The sequence below is a fragment of the Rhinichthys klamathensis genome, unplaced genomic scaffold, assembly GCF_029890125.1.
Source record: "Rhinichthys klamathensis goyatoka isolate OS25496 unplaced genomic scaffold, OSU_Roscu_1.1 h1tg000386l_1, whole genome shotgun sequence".
NCBI lineage: Eukaryota > Metazoa > Chordata > Actinopteri > Cypriniformes > Leuciscidae > Rhinichthys > Rhinichthys klamathensis.
This window is the reverse complement of record NW_026606890.1, coordinates 248263-268536: the sequence shown is the minus strand read 5'-3', so window position 1 is coordinate 268536 and position 20274 is coordinate 248263. Positions and strand designations below refer to the sequence as shown.

General features: G+C 38.3%; 1 protein-coding gene across 2 annotated transcripts; it reads left to right on the top strand.

Moving 5' to 3' along the window:
- Positions 1 to 785: 785 nt before the first annotated feature.
- Positions 786 to 18595, top strand: LOC130069862 (uncharacterized). Of its 2 annotated transcripts, none has more exons than XM_056234015.1 (4): positions 786 to 862; positions 4307 to 4506; positions 8631 to 8925; positions 18221 to 18595. In XM_056234015.1, the coding sequence occupies exons 2-4, from the start codon at positions 4504 to 4506 to the stop codon at positions 18430 to 18432; spliced, it is 510 nt and encodes a 169-aa protein (XP_056089990.1). In that variant the 5' UTR covers positions 786 to 862; positions 4307 to 4503; the 3' UTR covers positions 18433 to 18595. The 2 variants fall into 2 exon arrangements, with proteins under 2 accessions (XP_056089990.1, XP_056089989.1); XM_056234014.1 differs by having other exon boundaries at positions 8383 to 8925.
- Positions 18596 to 20274: the final 1679 nt, after the last annotated feature.

Below are 20274 nucleotides of genomic sequence, written 5' to 3'. Positions count from 1 at the left end.
ATGAAATTAATTTAGTTCACTGAGGGATGTTACACACACACACAGCCTCTCAAATGCAGGAAGAGAAAACAAGGACATGGAGAAAAAGCATCCACAAAAAGAGAGAAACACACGTGCGCACACACAATGTGCAATGTGCTGCTCCATCTGAGGTCATACCTGATTTAAAGCAGTGTATAGTGAGCTGAGAGTACGGAGCAATTTTCATCAGAGCATTTTCATCTGAGATAAGCAGCTCCACACAACTGTGACTGTTTATTACACAGTGTCGCCGTGAAGATCACGAGGAAGAGAGGAAAGCTCCTCTTCCTCCACCCTCATGTGAATCTGCGCTGATTAGCTCTGATTGGAGAATCACAAGCACCTACCACATGCTTCACTTATACCTAATCACAAAATCCATCTTACGCTGTAAGTCGAACCTACAACACTATCAAAACGCTCACACCTCACTGCATTGATGAGGTTGATATTACAGAATGCTGAATACATTTACAGTATGCTAACAGTATAGATCGTCCAAAAAAAAAAAAGGAATCATGCCTCATGTCATTTTAAATGTTTTGGACAAGGAGAAATGTTGAAGAATGTCCTGAACATTGGTTTGAACACACTGTTGATTAGCATTATCAGGCTTTAGGTTATGCACTAATGTGGTGTGATATTTACTTCTCTTTCAACCACTTGACCTCTTGTCTTGTTTTTTTTCTGGCTTTTAGAGAGTAGAGACCCACAGGTAAAACAAACAGCAAAGCTGTGTGGGACTCTGCGATTAACGTCTCTTTTGAGGACTTGGATGATGAAATGTCTGGCCTAGATCTACAAAACACCCAGATGTGCCGTCCCTGCCTGGGACAAAAATGTTATGAATGAAACATGAAAGACAAAACAGAACAACTGTCTGGAACAAACTCTTTTAAAGAACCAAACTTGGAAACTGTCAGATGACGGTACAATTCGAGAGGTTTTCAAAGCTACTTGAATTGCTGGAGTTTAAAAGTGTCTGTTTTCATGTTTAATTGCTGTGAACATCAGTATTTAGGGCTTCAAGCGTGTTGCGCTGAAACCCTATTGTAATTGTACGAATTTCCAAGGATCAGCATAATGCCCTAAAAGTGATCGGGCAGACCAAACCGTATGTCGTAAAGACTTAATCCAAATATATTATCAAAAACGGTGGTAATCAAATGTAAATTTAAACTTGTGTCCTTTTATTTTTTGAGGAAGCGCAACAAAAAACAGATTTACTAAATTAAACCATGGACAAAAAATATATTCCTTTAAATAATGTTTAACTAAAATGTATTATTATTTTTGTTATTATTATTATTTTGAGAAGTAGGCTACGTTCTATTGTATGCCTACAATAGTAATATATTTCTGTCATAATTTCTCCTAGTAAAACCGAACTTTTATTTTGACGGGTTGTAGTGAAGACCAAAAGTGTAAAAAAAAGTGTTTCAAAGTGTATTTTGACAATGGTTTTGCTTTTCTCAAATAAAATTATGAAAATGCTCATAAGGCGTTCTCTCAGAGCAGCTCTGGAAATGTTCATGTATTCATATCCTCAAATTGTTAGTGAGACGCTGAAAACACCATGAATGTCACGCGTACTTGAGTATGTAGGCTACTAGACAAAGCGGCGCAGCTCAGCAGAACAAATAGGCTTATATATTTACATGCGGTATTTTTGTGCTTAAATATTCACAGACCATATCGCATTGGATTTATTGCACAGTTCTACTTTCCATGTATTCATCCATCCATTATTTTGCGTGTTTTAGGTGACATCTGCGTTATGTGAATAATTCCATTGGATTCCGGGATTCCCTCTGCATCACGTATTCGGCCTTATAAGTTATAATCGGGACATACCTTTATCTGCAGGAGTGATGGTGTCCTATGTATCCTCCTTTTGCAGCCACTTTGCGTCCAATTTTTTTTGCAAATTGGATATCTATCCTCGAGGACAGCCACGCTTTTTTCCTACAAAGTATTTTCAGACTGGCCATAATTCGCTTCATAAGAATTCGAGGGCGCTTCACTTTCAGCTTCAGCTGGGTCTGCGTCACCTTTCTTGCGCGTTTGTTCTCCCGCCCTTCAACCAATGCAGTAGTTTCCGGAGTGTGATTTTTTTTTCCTCCCTTGTATTATTATTATTTACTCAGTAAATACCAGTGTGGCGTCCTGCTCGCCACACTGGTATTTTGTATTTTGTGAAAAAACCTACTTTTGCGAAGTAGTCCTAGGTTTTTGCCCAATCAGAACGAAACCAGTGCATAAATATTCTCTGGAGTCTGATTGTCAATAATTATCCCCCCCAAAAAATGCGAATTTTCGATTTACGTCTGCGAAGGGACGCCAAAACTTTTTAAGTGCCCGTGGCCACTTTTACCAAAACGCCTCCCTCTCTTGAACGGAATGAGATTTCACCAAACTCAGTACACTTATGTACAGGCTCAGTCTGTGGCAGCGTGAAAAAGCAATGAAGTTCGAGCAGCGAGAAGGTTAACGGAGGCCAATCAGAAAGAAACTCGCTAGGCCTGTTTGACTCACGGCCAGTGAGAAATTACAAAGAAATCAGCCACCTAGGGGCGCTTTCGCGTTTTTCATGTGCGTAAAGGAATGCATTTCACACGATTTTCCGCACATGCCCATGACATTCATACTATATGGTAGAACTCCCTATTCTGAACAACTTTGCCTCTATAGGACCACCACTGTCGAATCGAATTGTTCATTGAATATTGGAGATTATTTCAAAAACCTACTTTCGCCAACTAGTCCTAGGCTTTTGGCTCAACCTTGATAACTGTTAAAAAGCTTTAAAACATATGTTTGCAGAAATCAGCAGAATTTCCTCCAAAAACAGAGTATTCTGTCTGGACCTGGCAACTGCTCATTACTTGGCGGCAGTGGCTCAGTGGTTCATGTTGGTTGTCTACAAACCGGAAGGTTGGTGGTTCAATTCCTGGTTCCACCTGACCAAGTGTCGAGGTGTCCATGAGCAAGACACCTAACCCCAGCTGTGTGTATGTGTGTGAGAGACACCTAACCCCAGCTGCTCCCGACGAGCTGGATGGCGCTAACCCCAGCTGCTCCCGACGAGCATGGCTGACACCGCCTTCGGTGTATGAGTGAGTGAATGCAAGGCAATATGTAAAGCGCTTTGGTGGCCATTGGGTCTGTGAAAGCGCTATATAAATGCAGTCCATTACTTGATATCGGTCATCAATTTAAAGTTCATTACTGTTCCTCAGCCAAAATGCCCAGTCATCTCAATGCTTTGTGAACCAACTCAATTTAGTATGTGCACATTTGGAGACCAATCACATGGCAGCGCTTGAAATTAGCACACTTTTTGAGAGGATTAGAATGTTTTTTAAATAAGCCATTCTGCTCAGATTATCCACCCAGAATATCTCCATTTTCCCTGTGCATGCCTTTAAAATGATTGCCCTGAGAAAATGTGAAACCTTTAATCGCTCACTGCAAGGGAGAGAGAGAGTGTTTTATTCTTGCAATGCAGATGTTTCCATCTGAGAGATTACTGAGCGGATATCGTCATTGCAGAGACTTCAGTGTTACGGACCATTGTATTTAAAACAATACAACTTTAAAAGCTTTAAACTCTATTGAAAGAACACATACATAATGCATATTAAAATATTGTGTTATCTTAGCAGCAAGATTAAGCTCTGTTGAACCCTATTTTAATGACTTATGGAAATGCTGCCTACAGACTGTTCCAATTTGGTAACTAATGAGGTTACAATGCACATTCCTATATAGACATCATACAGACAGTGCCCTTTTGTTTTGGGTAATCAAACAAAGGCAAGACTGAAGTGGAAAAAAATCGTCTTTTTTAACACCGTATTCCCTGGGGTACGTTGGAAAAGAGTTTGTTGTAAACTTGTTGTGGCATGCAATCAACATTGCTTGCTGAAATAATGGAGTAAAAAGTAATAACCAAAGTAATTCATTTAAAAGACATATCTTGATGTTGATAAGCAAATCAACTGGTACATCTAAATGTGCACCTAAAATGTAATAAAACGTGTTTTTCTTCCCCGTATGATGTTAATCTCACCTGCAGACAAGAAGACGGTTCTTAGATGGAGCATTGCTGCTTTCAGCCAAGCTTTAATAAATGGTCTTTTGATATATATTCATTATCACGTCTTGCTCAAACTTCAGTCTCACACACCTCCCTCCACCACGACAAAACCCTATACCTGATTCAGCCCTTTGCTGTGTGAGGTCACTGACTCCTGTCTCTTCCTCTTCTTCTTCTTGCTGAAAGCTCTGATATGCTCTTAATGGACTCCAGTCCATCAGAGAGCGGGAGACTGCGAGGCCAGTGGACACACAGGTGTGCAAAATATCACCGGAGGTAATTGACAAGCGCAGACGAGATGACCTGCAGAGAAAAGTGAAAGGGGTTAGCGCTCTATTTGAAGAGGGACTCATGGGGGTCAGTGCCGGTGAACTCTTCAGCTAATGGTGGATGGTTTTCAACATCATTCACAAAGTTATAACAGTTCCATTCATTCCTGACTGGTCAGTACAGCATTTCTGCTGTGCTAAAATATATGATAGTTGAGGAGCAAAAGTCTTTGTCAAAGTCTTTTCTTCCTCATTGTGACATATCAAAATAAAATCGCTTCTCAAACAAGAACAAATGTAGCTAGTAAACGGCAGTAAACACATCATCAGAGGAGAGATGTCGCTGCAAGAGGGAGGGGAAGTTATTTTGATTAAAGATTACAAGGGCACATGAATTAAAAAAAAAGAAAATGCACGGTAAATCATTTATAATAAATGCTGCAATATTCCATTAAAAATGTTTTGATATCATGGTGACTTTAACCTTAATTTACATGTCAGGGACGTCTGACTTAAAGGAACACTCCGACTTTTTGGGACTTTAGCCTATTCACCTTATCCCCCAGAGTTAGATAAGTCCATACATACCTTTTTCATCTCCGTGCGTGCTGTAACTCTATCTGACGCACCCACCGCTAGCCTAGCTTAGCACAAAGACTGGATGTAAATGGTTGCAGCTAGCATATTAATCCAAATAAGTGACAAAATAGCGCAAACATTTTCCTATTTACATGTTGTGATTTGTATAGTAACAGAGTGTACAAAAAACAAAGTCACATGAGACACAGACATATTTTGACCGTATAAATACTGGGAACTATATTCTCTGAAGGCGAAGCACTGCTACTTGGGCGGAGTGATAACCGCAGCACCTGAGACGCGCCGTACCCAAACTCTGAACGAACTCTCTGCTCCTCACCACGGCGCGTCTCAGGTGCTGCGGTTATCACTCCGCCCAAGTAGCAGTGCTTCGCCTTCAGAGAATATAGTCGCCGTCAGAGAATATAGTTCCCAGTATTTATACGGTTAAAATATGTCTGTGTCTCATGTGACTTTGTTTTTTGTACACTCTGTGACTATACAAATCACAACATGTAAATAGAAAAATGTTTGCGTTATTTTGTCACTTATTTGGATTAGTATGCTAGCTGCAACCATTTACATCCAGTCTTTGTGCTAAGCTAGGCTAGCGGTGGGTGCGTCAAACAGACTTATAGCACGCAAGGAGATGAAAAAGGTAGGCCTATGTATGGACTTTTCTAACTCTGGGGGATAAGGTGAATAGGCTAAAGTCCCAAAAAGTCGGAGTGTTCCTTTAAGAAAATAACATTTGAAAGTAAATTTGAAAAATAAAATTAGTAAAGCAATACGGTACAAGAAATGTAGATGTACCTGTAAGAACTAATTTTGTAGTCAAGTATTTATATTACAGTATTTGGTGCTAAATTTGCAAGATTACTCAAACAAATGTAAGCTTTTCTTCAAGCACATAGCTGAACATATGGCCTAAATAAATACCTAAATAAATCAAAATAAATCAGCCTATTCAAAACCACTACATGCATAATGGTCTTATGGTCATAAATATGCTGGTTGACTTTATAGGTCAAAGAATTGAAGGTTTGATGACATCAATCATCGGTAATCTGGATTTTGTACTAAAATATTAATATTCGGTAACACTTTATTTTAATGTGTCCTTGTTACACGTTACATGTACTATAGCAATAACTATAAATTAGGCATAATCACATGCAACTAACCCTAAACCAACCCTAATCCTACCCTAACCCAATAGTAAATACATGTAGTTAATTAATATTACTCAGTCCTTAAATGTATTTACACTCTAACAGGGACACATTAAAATAAAGTGTAACTGAAAATTCAAACGTGCAGCCCTACCTCTCCATTCATGCATACTCATAAGAATAATACTCTTTTATGAACTGGATTGTTTCTAAAAATAAGCCTTAAATCTCTATCCATGACAAATTTCTCTTGGGGAGTATGGGCATACAGTGCTCATATGAGGTCATATTTGTCTTGTGTGGGGAAAAATCACTGTACAGATGGCACTGAAAGCTAACTAAACCAATTTATACGATTGAATTTAATAATTTCTGGGGGCACCATTAATGTGGCTTAATTATCTTGCTTATCTTGCTTGCTTGTTCTTCTTTCCAGGCCTAGTTTTGCCTGTGGTCTTCCAGCCTGAACAACTGAGCGACAGATGCCCACAAACCCTCTAAAACCATCAGACCAGCAAAACATCTTAGGCTTGTTTATATTTGTTTTGTTAGTAAGGTAATGGTGAGAGTTTCAAGTAGGGTAAACATATTATGTTCATGTTGTCCAGTCAACCAATTTGGTCACATTAAGATATGTATCTCTGTCTCTTGGCTCTTGGAGTCGTGAGGCAAGGGTCAGACTCAGCACACGAAGAATGTTTTCTCTTCCTCTTTTCATCTCTTATCAGGAGCTAGAGAGGATATCTCGAGACGTGATCAGAAAAAAAGGAACACGTGATCTCTTTGGCGCGCACGGATAGTTATAGGCTAGATGAGTGTAGTTAGGGGGTTATAATATAGCCACAGTAGGGGGTTTGAGGGCCAGGACGACCTTTTTACCCTGCTAGTCATGGTGATTGTATAAATCTGATTATTTAAGACCATTTCTGACCAAATTTAAAGTGACGTCTCCGTTCACTTTGCCTATAGTCTCCTTTAACCTTGAAACGGTTAATGACTAAAAAAAAGACTCCAACATAATAGTCTGCAATGACATTCTCTTTTTCCTCTTGGAAGATGTAATGCATGTCATACAAAAGCTTATGTTTGAAGTGTTTTTGTGAAAGTTACAGCTACCTTCGAGCAGCCTTGACGTTTTTTTCTCCACGCGCGTTCCCTTCAGCACGGATCTGCGCGCGCTCCCAGTGCAAGCGGCGGCGTCCTTATAGGCTACTACCTTGAGAAAAAGGATGGGAAAACCGTACAAAACCAGTTTCCAGGTCAACGCGAGGTTAGACCCGCTGAAGGCGACCCTCGTTACGCTCTTGAACGCGCTCGCTTTGAATCCCGCCACCACCTGCATACAAAACTGATGCGCGTGTTTGGAGCTCGTGAGGAAAATGCTGACGCGTTTGATCGTTTCGTCAGCGGTTTGACGTGAAGACTGCTGAGGGATATTTATTACTCTTAAGGACTTTTTATGGACGCAAATATTTCGTTTTCGCGGAAACACTTTCTTGGGAGAAGGACCTGAATTTGGAATTTTTGTGTATATTTTCTATATTATGAGAAACGTCGTGTAGCCTATAGGTTACGACATTAGCTTGCTGAGGTATATTTATAACTCTTAACGACTTTTTATGGACGCGATATCATCGCAAAGATGTTGTTATTTTGGAAAACAGAATGTTTGAAAATGTTTCGAATAGTTAATATAATCCCAGACATGTTTTATTAGTTATCCTCAAATCTCGTATACTGCACCATTGTCCATTTACTAAATAATATTTGCTTGCATGTTGTCTCATTAAACGAGGAAACCAGAATTCTTTCCACAGCAAACAAACTCGAATGATCATCGCAAACATCCTGTGTGAAACTATTTCTCTGAGAACGTCCTTGCATTTGGAAACGTTTTGAATATTATGAGTTATATTAATTTGAACGACGTGTTTGACGTATTACAGGATATGTAGCCTATATTGCTCCTTGCGACTTTATGTGGAGTGGACGCGAACGATCGTCTTATACGTGGAAATTCTTTAAAATTGGGGATGTTCTGAATAGAAAACGGCGCACTAATTATTTATAGTCAAAGCTCTTACTGCAGCATTTTCAGTTACAGAACATGTATCTCATTTAACAAGCGAATGCCTTGTTTATGAGGAAATAACGCAACTGAATTTGGGAATGTTCTTGAAATTCTTATTTATTTACCAATCATTTTAAGCGTTCGGTCCAAATTTCTCTCTTATTAAATCAGGAAAATCCATGTTGCACTGATGCATGAGGAAACTGATATCCTCATTTGGATAAACTGAACGTTACGAGACTTCAGCAAGAGTTTGGCGCAACTATCCAACGGTGATGCCGGAGGTCACTTCCACCAGAAGTGATAAGCTAACATCCAAAGGCATTATGTTTTTATGCAACACCACAGCCATCAAGGACTGGAGTTATTTTCTCTCTCAGATCTTGCCTCTTGTGAATAAATCAGCGGGATTTGTTCAGGATCGGGTGGAGGCTGTTACGAGCACCATGGTGACGGCTCTGGAGCCCGATCTGACCGGGATGAGCGCTAGTCACCCGCCGCTCAACTCCAATCACACGTCCGGGACGGAGCACGTCTTTCAGTACTCGTACTCCGAGAGTGACCTGCAGTACACGGACTACAGGACGCCGCCAAGGGACTCGATACCGCTGCCCAAGGCGGTGCTGTACCTGGTCATGGCCGCGCTGGTGGTGGTGGCCGTGGCGTACGCGATCGTGGGGCACCTGGTGAAGGATCTCGTGCATGAGTGTTTGGGTAAGTTCATTCTGGAAATGCATACTGTGTGATCAACTAAACAACACTCTGACGAAACACTGTGCAAGTATTTGTGTGTTTTGGATATGCATTCATATCAGAAAGATTCAACACTGAAATACAAAAATGCAACTCTGTCTGCACCTGTTTGGTTCATTGCACTGCTGCTAAAAAAAATAACACAAGCCTAAGGTCTCAAGTTGGTTTCCCAGCCTAAACCAGCAAAAGTAGGGCTTGGCAAAAAAAAGAAAGAAAAAAAAATGTGGTCGATTCAAAATCGATTCTCAAAGGCCACGAATCGATTTTTTCCCCACATTTATTTATTTATCACCCAAAAGCCCGTATTAGTTTTCACTGTTCACAGGCTTCCAGCCTCCATGCTAATGCTGAGATTTTATGTTTATTTTATATTAAACAAAAAATAACCTGATCCTGTTTGATTAAGACATGCAACTGTTCTGATTTGCCCAATTTTCAGCATCAAATTTTCATCTTGCATCACAATCCTGTCTATTCATTGTATGCATTGGAAAAATAGAGTTGGGTTCTGTTTTAATGTACCCAAGTGTACCTAAAATAAAAAGAGTTTAAAGGAGCTGTATGTAAGATTGTGGCCAAAACTGGTACTGCAATCACTTTCAAATTACTGTAGAGCGGTGTATCCCCTCCCCCTCCTCCCTGACTCAAGGTTGCCAGATAGGCTGCAGGATCCCGCAGGAACGTGACGAGCTGCAGCTGTGGTAACTAGAGCAGAGCTGGCAACCCGGATGCTGCAACACTACTGACTTCGTGATTGGTAGATAGGTGGAGGGTGGAGCATCAGACCAAAACACAACATGACAACATCAACATCAGTTGAGGGCTGCAACTGCACTTTTTAAATGACAATATGCTGGCCGGACAACTGTTGTCAGTGATATAAGTATTTGAAATGTACATGATTTCTTAATGTCTAGTGACATATCAGGGCCATTTTATGATTAATTGAAATAAATTTCTTACATACAGCTCCTTTAATATACAGGTTTGTGGCTCTTAATTTCTTTTTATGAATTAACCACTTGTAAACTTATGTTCATTGTTCTTTTTTGTATTCAATTTATTCATTGAGTCAAATCGAGAATCGAGATTCGGGAATCGAGAATCGAAATCGAGAATCGAAATCGAATCGAATTGAGAGCTTGTGAATCGAAATCGAATCGAATTGGAACATTGAATCGATCCCTAAGAAAAAGTGCCTATCGAGCTAATATACAGCCTACAGGTTTGCTGATCTTCCCATCAGGTTATGAAAACGTTATTTCTTAATGTTTGCTGAACGTTCGAAACGTGTTTAATGTTTTAAAAACGTTTTATATAGTACTATAGCCTAGTCATTTTCATAATATCATATGAAACAGTGCTTTGAGGGTTTTGTGAGCTTTTGGTGTGTTTAGGCATTCATATTCAAAAGGGGTTATGATAAGTTTTGCTGAAGTGTGTTTTTTGGGGGATGCTCCATTATGTTTGATATTTACGCATATACCTGAGTGCTAATAGACTCACGATATTTTATTTTTTTTGCAAGGTCCTTGATGGTGCATACTGTCTGCATCAGTTCTTACATTACAGAGTCTCAATGCCAAAATGCACCTCTGTTGTACTTTCACACATTTACATTCACCTCCACAAACATCTCGGCTGATTCCTGAAAGCTCAGAATTGAGTATCCGGAAGGGAGTGAAAAGGAATTACAGTCCCTCTCTTCTGTTTTTCAAAGACCTTGACGTTTACCTGAAGCGATGAAGCAGGCGAGTTTCGAAACACACACACACACACACACACACACAAAAGAAGCAGAGAGGGGACATGAGCACTCAACAATACCTAAGAGATTTCCCCAAAAGCACTGGTTACAGCGAGCTCTGATCCTGCATGTGCTGTAGATGTGCTCGATGTGTCGATCCTGGAGGTGTAAATGTGAAGATTGTCAGTTTGGCGAGATTCTCACTGTAGTATTTCTCTCTCCAGGGTCAGACAGATGTAGGGAGCTCTCTTTTTCTATCCTATAGTAATGCACACTTAGTTTGCATTTTGTCTGCTTGTTTATTGTGATATGGCAAGCCTCATTATTATTGCTGATTCTTATGGTTTGGGTTTTCTTTAAAAAAAATAGTGCTATTACTTTTCGAAGGGACAGGAGTTGCCTTTTTTTTTCTTTTTGGTGGTGGTGGTGGTGGTGGACAATAAAGCGTCTGGCAAAAAAAGCTGGCGATCCACCATGAACACCCGTATCGTCCAGAACTCCCTAGAATAGTGGCATTGACTTTTGCAGGCATGGCAAGCACCACTTATATTTACTTTAACCCTGGAGAACCCAAGAACCCTTTTCTTCTATGGAAAATTATGAACTGTGCATTAAATTACTGCTATAAGTTCACTGAACACCAAAATATCCACTTTTTCAATTTTAACCCTTTATTCCCTAATTTAGGATTAGGGCCAAATTTGACCCATTGGGCTTTCGGCGTATCATTTCAAAGAATCACAATAACAAACACTGTCAATGCAAACTATTTTTAAATTTAGGAAAATAATCAGTCAACCACAAAGCTACATTTAACAATGTTTTTTTTTTTTTTTTGCTTTATTTGTTGCATGTTAGAACTGGATTTCAAATGTACAAACACGTTGGCCAATGGAAACAAGAACACAAGGCCAAAATCACGACTGAAAAAAAAAACTAACACCATGGGTCTTTGCTTATCCAAAAATCTGTTCTGCTAGAGAGAGGAACTCACACTAGACATTGTGGTAGTCTTTAAAACAATTTCTTTTTTTGTTGATGCTGAGAGGAACATTTTTCACAGTGCATTTCAGTTTTGAGGTCCATACTCCCTGAAAAGATATACTGCTTTATAAGTGTCTGGCCCTGTACTACTGAGGTAACTTAGTAAATTATATTATACAAATGAAATTATTTCAAGGCTTTAGCCAAATACAGGACTGTCACCATTCTCCATCAAAGTCACTCAAAGAACCAAAGGGTCATTTTTGACCCGACATTTGTTTAACCCATACACCCAGAGGGTCATATTTGGCCCATCGTTTTTTTAACTATAGCTCAGAGTCGCTAATTTATCCAAAAAGAATATAAAACGTATACTTCTAGGCATTCTGCAAGCTAATACTAAATAGATTAACAAAAAATACACAATTTTACCAACCGCTGGTTTGCTGAGAAGACTATTTTGTTTGGATAGGTTTCCAGCTCAACAAAACAGCATGTGGTGAGCCATCTTGTTACTACCACTCTGGCACTTGTGAGTTCAATATTCATCCACTAGGTGTCTCTATGCAGGGGTCAGAAGTGGCACTCTGGGCTTTTGAAGTTAAATTTGACAAATTTTTTTTTTTTTTTTTTTTTTTTGGGTAGCAGCAATTAACAGCGGCCAAATTTGACCCCGTGGGTTCTCCAAAGAAGATTAAAATAAAAATAAAAAATTACACAACCTGTCAGTGCAAAACATCAGTGCAACACCACTATGTACAAAAAATCAGGCATGCAGAATGTATAGAAGAGCCCGTTCTCTTGCAGCATGTGTTCTTTCTCCGGAATTATAAAAATCACTTTTATTGCCCTGATTATTTTGCCATGCTTATTTTCCCTCTCCCTCTTTCACTGAAGCAGTTCAGCCTAATTGGCATAAATGTGTATGTGGGAAGTTTTCATGCCATCACATGTCTCTGCTTATCAGCCACTTTTGTTTACTCGCACCCTTCAGTCTGACTCTGCTGTGTTATCTGCTCATCTTAATTCCAGGATGCTTTCTGAGTCAAAGGCGAATGCGTTTAGCGCTGCCAGGCTGGTGGCTTCTGTCATGGATCTGAACTAAGTGTGCAGTTTGATGGAGCATTTAGACCGGATGAGTTATTTAAATCATTAGTCAAGCAGTGTAGTACTTTAATTACCAATAGGTGAACTGCAAGGTATTTAATTAATGCAGTCAGACATCAGCCTGGGGCTCATATATATAGTGTGTATTGCATTACAGAAAGAAGCTGTTGTTGCTTCCTAACTGGAATATCAATTTTGTTTTCATGAATTGTGAAATATGACCCGGACATGTTCTTGTTTTTTTGTGAGGTTCTCAGTTTCTTTTTCATAAAGAAGCCTGCACGTCTTTGACGTTTTCCATCATGCTTTTCATTCAATTATAGAAATCAGACCTGTTAATCAAGTCATGGGCTATTTTTTACCTAGTTTATGTCCTTGATTAATAACGTGTGTAAAGTTTGTATAATGTGTCTGTGAAAGTGTGCTTGCCTCTTTTGTTGTTCGACAAAATGTACATTAATGTCATAATGGCTTGTGCAGTGAATATGAATATCTCTGTCTGTACAGCATGCATATCATGCTTTAACATCTCACTTCTGCCGCCAGAGGCTGTTTACTGCTTCTCTATGTCTTGTGCTTTCTGTCACAGTTGTCTGGCTGAATCTGGCTCCAGACCATTTTCAAATAGTTTCACATTGTTTTGTCAAAATGGACTCAATAGATAAATTCAGACTTCATGAAAGTTTTCTGTGTATTATGAGTTGTGTAGAATCAGAACTCTGAATTATGAAAGTTCCATTTAAAGTATAAATTTGTTCTGACAAAAATACTGTTTTTTCCCTATTCTGGAGAGAAGTTATTCTATTTGTCTAGCCATTAAACTACGAATCAGTGACAGAATAAAGGCCTATTCAAAGCACGTTTTTGGCATGAAAATGCCCAACTTCATAATGGCCATTTCAAAACAAAGTACTCTATGGACACTTTATTCTCTTTATCCACCATGTACGAGCCTTTTATGTGCAAATACATAAAACATTGTAGAAATAATCAATGAAATGTGTGTGTGTGTGTGTGTGTGTGTGTGTGTGTGTGTGTGTGTGTGTGTGTGTGTGTGTGTGTGTGTGTGTGTGTGTGTGTGTGTGTGTGTGTGTGTGTGTGTGTGTGTGTTGGGATGCAAGGTCACTTTTTAAAATTGTTCAAAATGTGACCAATTTAAATCAAATATTCAAAAAAACAATTTTTCTTTAAAAAAAAATTTGGAAAACCGAAGAAATGTTTGCCACCCTAACATTTAAAAAAAAAAAAAACGGAATAATAACATTTAGTTTAAAATTTTGGCACAAATTCTTTGTGCCAAACATGCTGACTGAATAAGACTTGAATAAAAAGGTATAAAAAATTAAGCATTTATTGTCACTGTCCTGACAATCCTCACTCCTTCATATTTGTATTTGCATGTGTATGACTTTTAACCTTAGTCTTTGTCCCCAAGGTCCTTTGTTGTCTAAAACAACATTTACGTAATCAGATTACTTTTCAAGTAACTTACATTACTTTTACATTTAGACCAAAATATCTGAGTTACTTTTTCAAATAAGTTACATAAGTTGAGAAATTGTGAGTAAGTTCAGAGGCGTTGTGTGTGTGAACATGATGGTTTTTGTAGTTCTAGACTAATGTGAACAACATGCATTTACTCATCTCACTTGTACAAAAACAGTTTTCCTCATAAACATAAGTGAAATACAAACTCAGAATATTACACAAACCTAAACTAATTAAATATGTGAAAATGAAATAGCACAAATATACTTTATGTATTTAATCTCACTTTATTAACCAATGTCTTGCTTGCTGCTGACCTCCGATAATCCAATGAAACTAATAAGCAAAAATTAATGACTTCAGATAAACATCACATTTGTGTTTCTTTTTTCTTTTCTTTTTTTTGCTGAAGTAAGAGTGTTGGGCTGTGTCCGAATTTGCCTCCCATACCCGTAAATAGGGCACTATTTGAGGGGACGGCCATTTGTATACAACTATAGTGTTGTCCAAAACCATACGTTATTCAATCCCACAATGCATTACAATAACGTCTGTACAACCGATGTACGCTCAAAGGTTAGAGAATACCCATAATGCACTGTGAGGCTCGTGCGGAATGAATTTCCGCGTTTCCCCAGAAGATGGCGCCCGCTGCTGAATCATCCATACATTCATTTTCCAAACAGCTGGTCCAATGTGGGTACAGTGTAATATCTAACGCATTCTCATCCTATATTTTGACATTTCGTCTACATCCAACGCACATGGCACCCTATAGTGTCAATATGAGACGCAGATAGATATGGGTAGGTTTAGGTCTGGGGTAGGGTTAGGGTTAGACCACTAGGCGGCGCCTTCTGGCCCATATCTATCTGCGTCTCATATTGACGCTAAAGGGTGCCATGTGCGTTGGATGTAGACGAAATGTCAAAAGCGTCAGTATATGACGCCTTGGGATGAGAACGGGCTGTAATATCATAAGGTATAAATTCCTATTTAATTGATTATAAAAAAAAAGAGGGTTTTTTACATGCTAGTTTCCTAAGCACAAACAATGCAAACATTCACTCACTTGTTCTCATTCACTCCCAGAAGTGGAGTAATGTTAGGAATAATGAATGAGGATAGGGGGCGGTTTCGAACACAGCATTGAACTTTCTTCTCCTGCGTCCTGTTCTTCTGTGATCTAGAACAGCAGCACAGCTGAAAAGTTTGTATTTTGTACTCTACTGTATTTTTTTTTTTTTTTCGAACAACAAAAAAGATACAAATAAATTAAATATAAAAATACAATAAGTATGTTGTAACATACCGAAAGAAAAAAAAACAATATCTGTAAAGTATTACAACAATAATTACAATATGTTCGAAAAGGCGTGGGATGAAGCAGAAGCTTCTGTACTGTACACTGAATTTGCATTAGCTTGAGCCTATAAGGCTTATTCATTGCAATTTTGGTGTGAAAGGGCCTTTACATTTGCAAGGACCCATCCAGTTGATAATCACTATATATATTCTACAAATGTGAACATATTTTTGGCATAGAATTAGGTTTTCTTAATTTATACTAAAAAATTGCAACATATAAAATATTATTTAATGTTGCTGCACTCTGTGATATATACAGCCGTTTTACATCAGTGATGTTACTGTATGTCTTTTAGCCTGACTGGAATGATTTATTGGCCAGTCAGAATCCAGGACAGTAACCATTTAACCATTAAATTTAAGATGTGTATTTGAATTGCAAATAAAATGTCAATTATTCTGGATGGAAACACAAGCAAACTATAATAATCTTAATGTGATGCATATCTGTCAGGCATATTTGATTTTATTTAAATAATTTCTAAATTAATTTATTTAAATAGCTTAGAATCAGCATTTATCTGTTCATTGTGAAAACAATTACATTTATTTAGTTAAAAAGCAAACTTGGATTAAGTATGGCTTGCTATGAAACAAGCAATACACAGGTCAAATGTATGAAAATGTAACGGATTGGATTGATTGATGAAAAATATACACTCACCTGAGATTATTAGGAACACCATACTAATACTGTATTTGACCCCCTTTCGCCCTTCAGAACTGCCTTAATTCTACGTGGCATTGATTCAACAAGGTGCTGAAAGCATTCTTTAGAAATGTTGGCCTATATTGGTCTAAAAATATGTTTAAAAAATGTTTAAAAAATATGTTGGCCTAAAAATATGTTCACAAACATGTTCACCGGTGCTGGTTGAGGAGAGAACCCCTGATATGATTGTAAAGCGCTTTGGGTGTACAGAAGTACATATGAAAGCGCTATATAAATGCCTCATTCATTCATTCATTCATTCATTGATAGGACAGCATCTTGCAGTTGATGGAGATTTGTGGTATGCACATCCAGGGCACGAAGCTCCCGTTCCACCACATCCCAAAGATGCTCTATTGGGTTGAGATCTGGTGACTGTGGGGGCCATTTTAGTACAGTGAACTCATTGTCATGTTCAAGAAACCAATTTGAAATGATTCGAGCTTTGTGACATGGTGCATTATCCTGCTGGAAGTAGCCATCAGAGGATGGGTACATGGTGGCCATAAAGGGATGGACATGGTCAGAAACAATGCTCAGGTAGGCCGTGGCATTTAAACGATGCCCAATTGGCACTAAGGGGCCTAAAGTGTGCCAAGAAAACATCCCCCACACCATTACACCACCACCACCAGCCTGCACAGTGGTAACAAGGCATGATGGATCCATGTTCTCATTCTGTTTACGCTAAATTCTGACACTACCATCTGAATGTCTCAACAGAAATCGAGACTCATCAGACCAGGCAACATTTTTCCAGTCTTCAACTGTCCAATTTTGGTGAGCTCTTGCAAATTGTAGCCTCTTTTTCCAATTTGTAGTGGAGATGAGTGGTACCCGGTGGGGTCTTCTGCTGTTGTAGCCCATCCGCCTCAAGGTTGTGCGTGTTGTGGCTTCACAAATGCTTTGCTGCATACCTCGGTTGTAACGAGTGGTTATTTCAGTCAAAGTTGCTCTTCTATCAGCTTGAATCAGTCGGCCCATTCTCCTCTGACCTCTAGCATCAACAAGGCATTTTCGCCCACAGGACTGCCGCATACTGGATGTTTTCCCCTTTTCACACCATTCTTTGTAAACCCTAGAAATGGTTGTGCGTGAAAATCCCAGTAACTGAGCAGATTGTGAAATACTCAGACCGGCCCGTCTGGCACCAACAACCATGCCACGCTCAAAATTGCTTAAATCACCTTTCTTTCCCATTCTGACATTCAGTTTGGAGTTCAGAAGATTGTCTTGACCAGGACCACACCCCTAAATGCATTGAAGCAACTGCCATGTGATTGGTTGATTAGATAATTGCATTAATGAGAAATTGAACAGGTGTTCCCAATAATCCTTTAGGTGAACCCGGTCATTGTGTATTTGAAACACTTTCAGTTTATTAGTACTATTGCAGAAGTTTCGTTTTATGTCTGACTGACAAATATGCATCACATTAACTCCTTTATTAGTTTATATTAAAACTGTGTAATCCAAGTGGATGGAAACTTGATGTGCATTATTATGTATCCAGATACTTAAATCTTAAATGTACGATTAAATATTTGTTGAGTGTCTGTCAAACACTATAAAGGTTCCAAAACTGTGTTTTTGCTGTGATTCCATGTATAAGAACCTTTTTTTTTGGTTCCGCAAAGAACATTTCAATGAACAGTTCTTAGTTTTAAGAACATTTGAAGAACCTGAAGAACCTTTTTCCTCTGTTAAGATCATTTTGTGGAATGGAAAGGTTCTGTGGATGTTAAAGGTTGTTCGTGGAGTAAAGTACCTTTATTTTTAAGAGTGATAATGTCCTCTCGTGCAGTGGATCCGTTGACTGATAATCATCTGTAATCTGTGTGTCTCATCAGAGTGGGTGTTTGGGCCTCGTTCAGACGACCGCAGGAGCAAGAGCGAGGTGAACTGCATCAGCAGCAGCGTGAATGAAATGAGCGAACTCTCTCGTCCGGTGGACATCGTGTACAATCACTCCGACTCCCCGAACACCATCAAACCGGAAGAGCTGGTGGTCACCATCGACGAGACCTCGCAGCTCCCTCGCGAAGCTTACAGTGGAACCTAACTGAGAAAAACAACCACGCTTTGATCCAGCCCTTTATTACGAGGAAGAAAAGCATGTTTGCTTCAGTTTGATCGGCATCCGTGAGCCGCTGCAGTGAAGTCAAACGACCTTTGGTGGTCATGATCAGGAAAACTGAGGAAGATGGGAGACTTTAGTATGGAATCACAATACATTACATGTTCTTTATCGGAGTGCTGTGAGACACTAACTATTCTCAAACTGAATTTGAACTCGAGAAAGAGGAGAGACTCTTCTTTATCATTCAGATCAGTCTTATTTTTCTTGTTTTGTGGAGACATGCACTGTGAATCTAGAATAGTCTTCTGCTGTTATCCATTTCCGACTCTACCCACAACCCACTTTGGTTTGATTTTCCCACTTTTCGCAGATATTTATGGCTGAGTACTTTGGGCTGCGTTTAAGTATTTGCGAATACACATTTTACTCACTTTCAGGTTTTCTATAATTGATTATGCTGCTTAGAAACAGAAATACTTAGAGATCTGCTCACGACGGGTTGATGGTTTAGATTCAGCCCTTGATGAGAAAACAAAAGATCACAAATGGCGAAACAATACTGCAGATGAATTTTATTTTCATCTTGCAGTGTTACCAAAAATGTGTGTTTTATAATGGAGGGAGACATTATACACTTCTCACTGAAAATATATATGTAAATGAAAGAAAACAGCAGTTAAATACACTTATAAATGGTTTTATACATTGACAGATGATCTAAAAAAGATTAATATCTCTGTTTACTTCACAACTAAGGGCTATAATTTCAGATCATCTCAACGAAGCTTTAGATCTGAGCATCACATTTTTAAACAGATTTTCAAAGTCAAAAAAGGGGATAATTGTTTCAAACTGGCAAAAGAAAAAAATAATTATCATTAAAAAATAAGATTGAGTCCACTTCTGCTGTTCCCTCTTTCATACATTTTCAGTAAAGGTGAAAAGAATAACTCTAGGCAATTTTCCTGGTTATCACATCAACTTGTTTTCACCTTTGCTGCCAAATTGTAATTGTTTTCTCATGTATATATATATATATATAAAAAAAATGCAAAGATTGTTCTGTGATCCATGTGTCTAGTCATGCCATGTAACAATAATCGGAATACGTTACGAAAGTATAGAAAAACACAAAATATGTTTTTCCTGTTTCTCATGTCATGTCTATTTACACAAATGTCACAAAAGTCACCTTAATAAATGTGTGGCATTATGTCAAATTTATCTAAAACAAAGCCTGACACATTTTTTTTTAAATTGTCATTAAAAATATATAAAAAAGTTATTAATGGATCCCTTTTCAGTGATCCAATGCTAGCAGGTAAAAAACAAATAAGTCTTTAGCACAGAACATGCCAAGGTTATTCTATTTTACATATATTTATTATTATTGTCAAAAAAAATGATATTTTAGTATAATATTATAAATGTTAAATCCTTTTAAGAAATATATTGTTTTTTGAAAATAAATTGTATACAAGGAACGATCTAACCCTAACCCAAATGCTTGAAGAAAAAAACAACAACATTAATAACATATATCGTCATTGTCATAACATAATACAGCAATACTCCAGAATCCTTCACTCTTTCAATCCAGATTAAGTTCCTTCACTCTTTCGGTCCAGATTAAGTGCCAAGTCCTTAAACACAGCCACTGTTATTATAGCTTTTAAGTTTTTAGATAACTCAATAGATTCAAAATACATTTTCATTTCAAGTTTAAATCTTAAAAATATGAGGATTGCATTTAGAAAATGTACATTTGATAATGTGATATTTAGATAACAGAAAAATAATGTTTATAAAATACATATCACTATT

Coding starts and splice junctions, on each gene's coding strand:
- LOC130069862 (XM_056234014.1), top strand. CDS start 8,487: ATGCCGGAGGTCACTTCCACCAGAAGTGATAAGCTAACATCCAAAGGC. Junction 8,926..18,220: donor TCTCGTGCATGAGTGTTTGG/GTAAGTTCATTC, acceptor GTGTCTCATCAG/AGTGGGTGTTTGGGCCTCGT.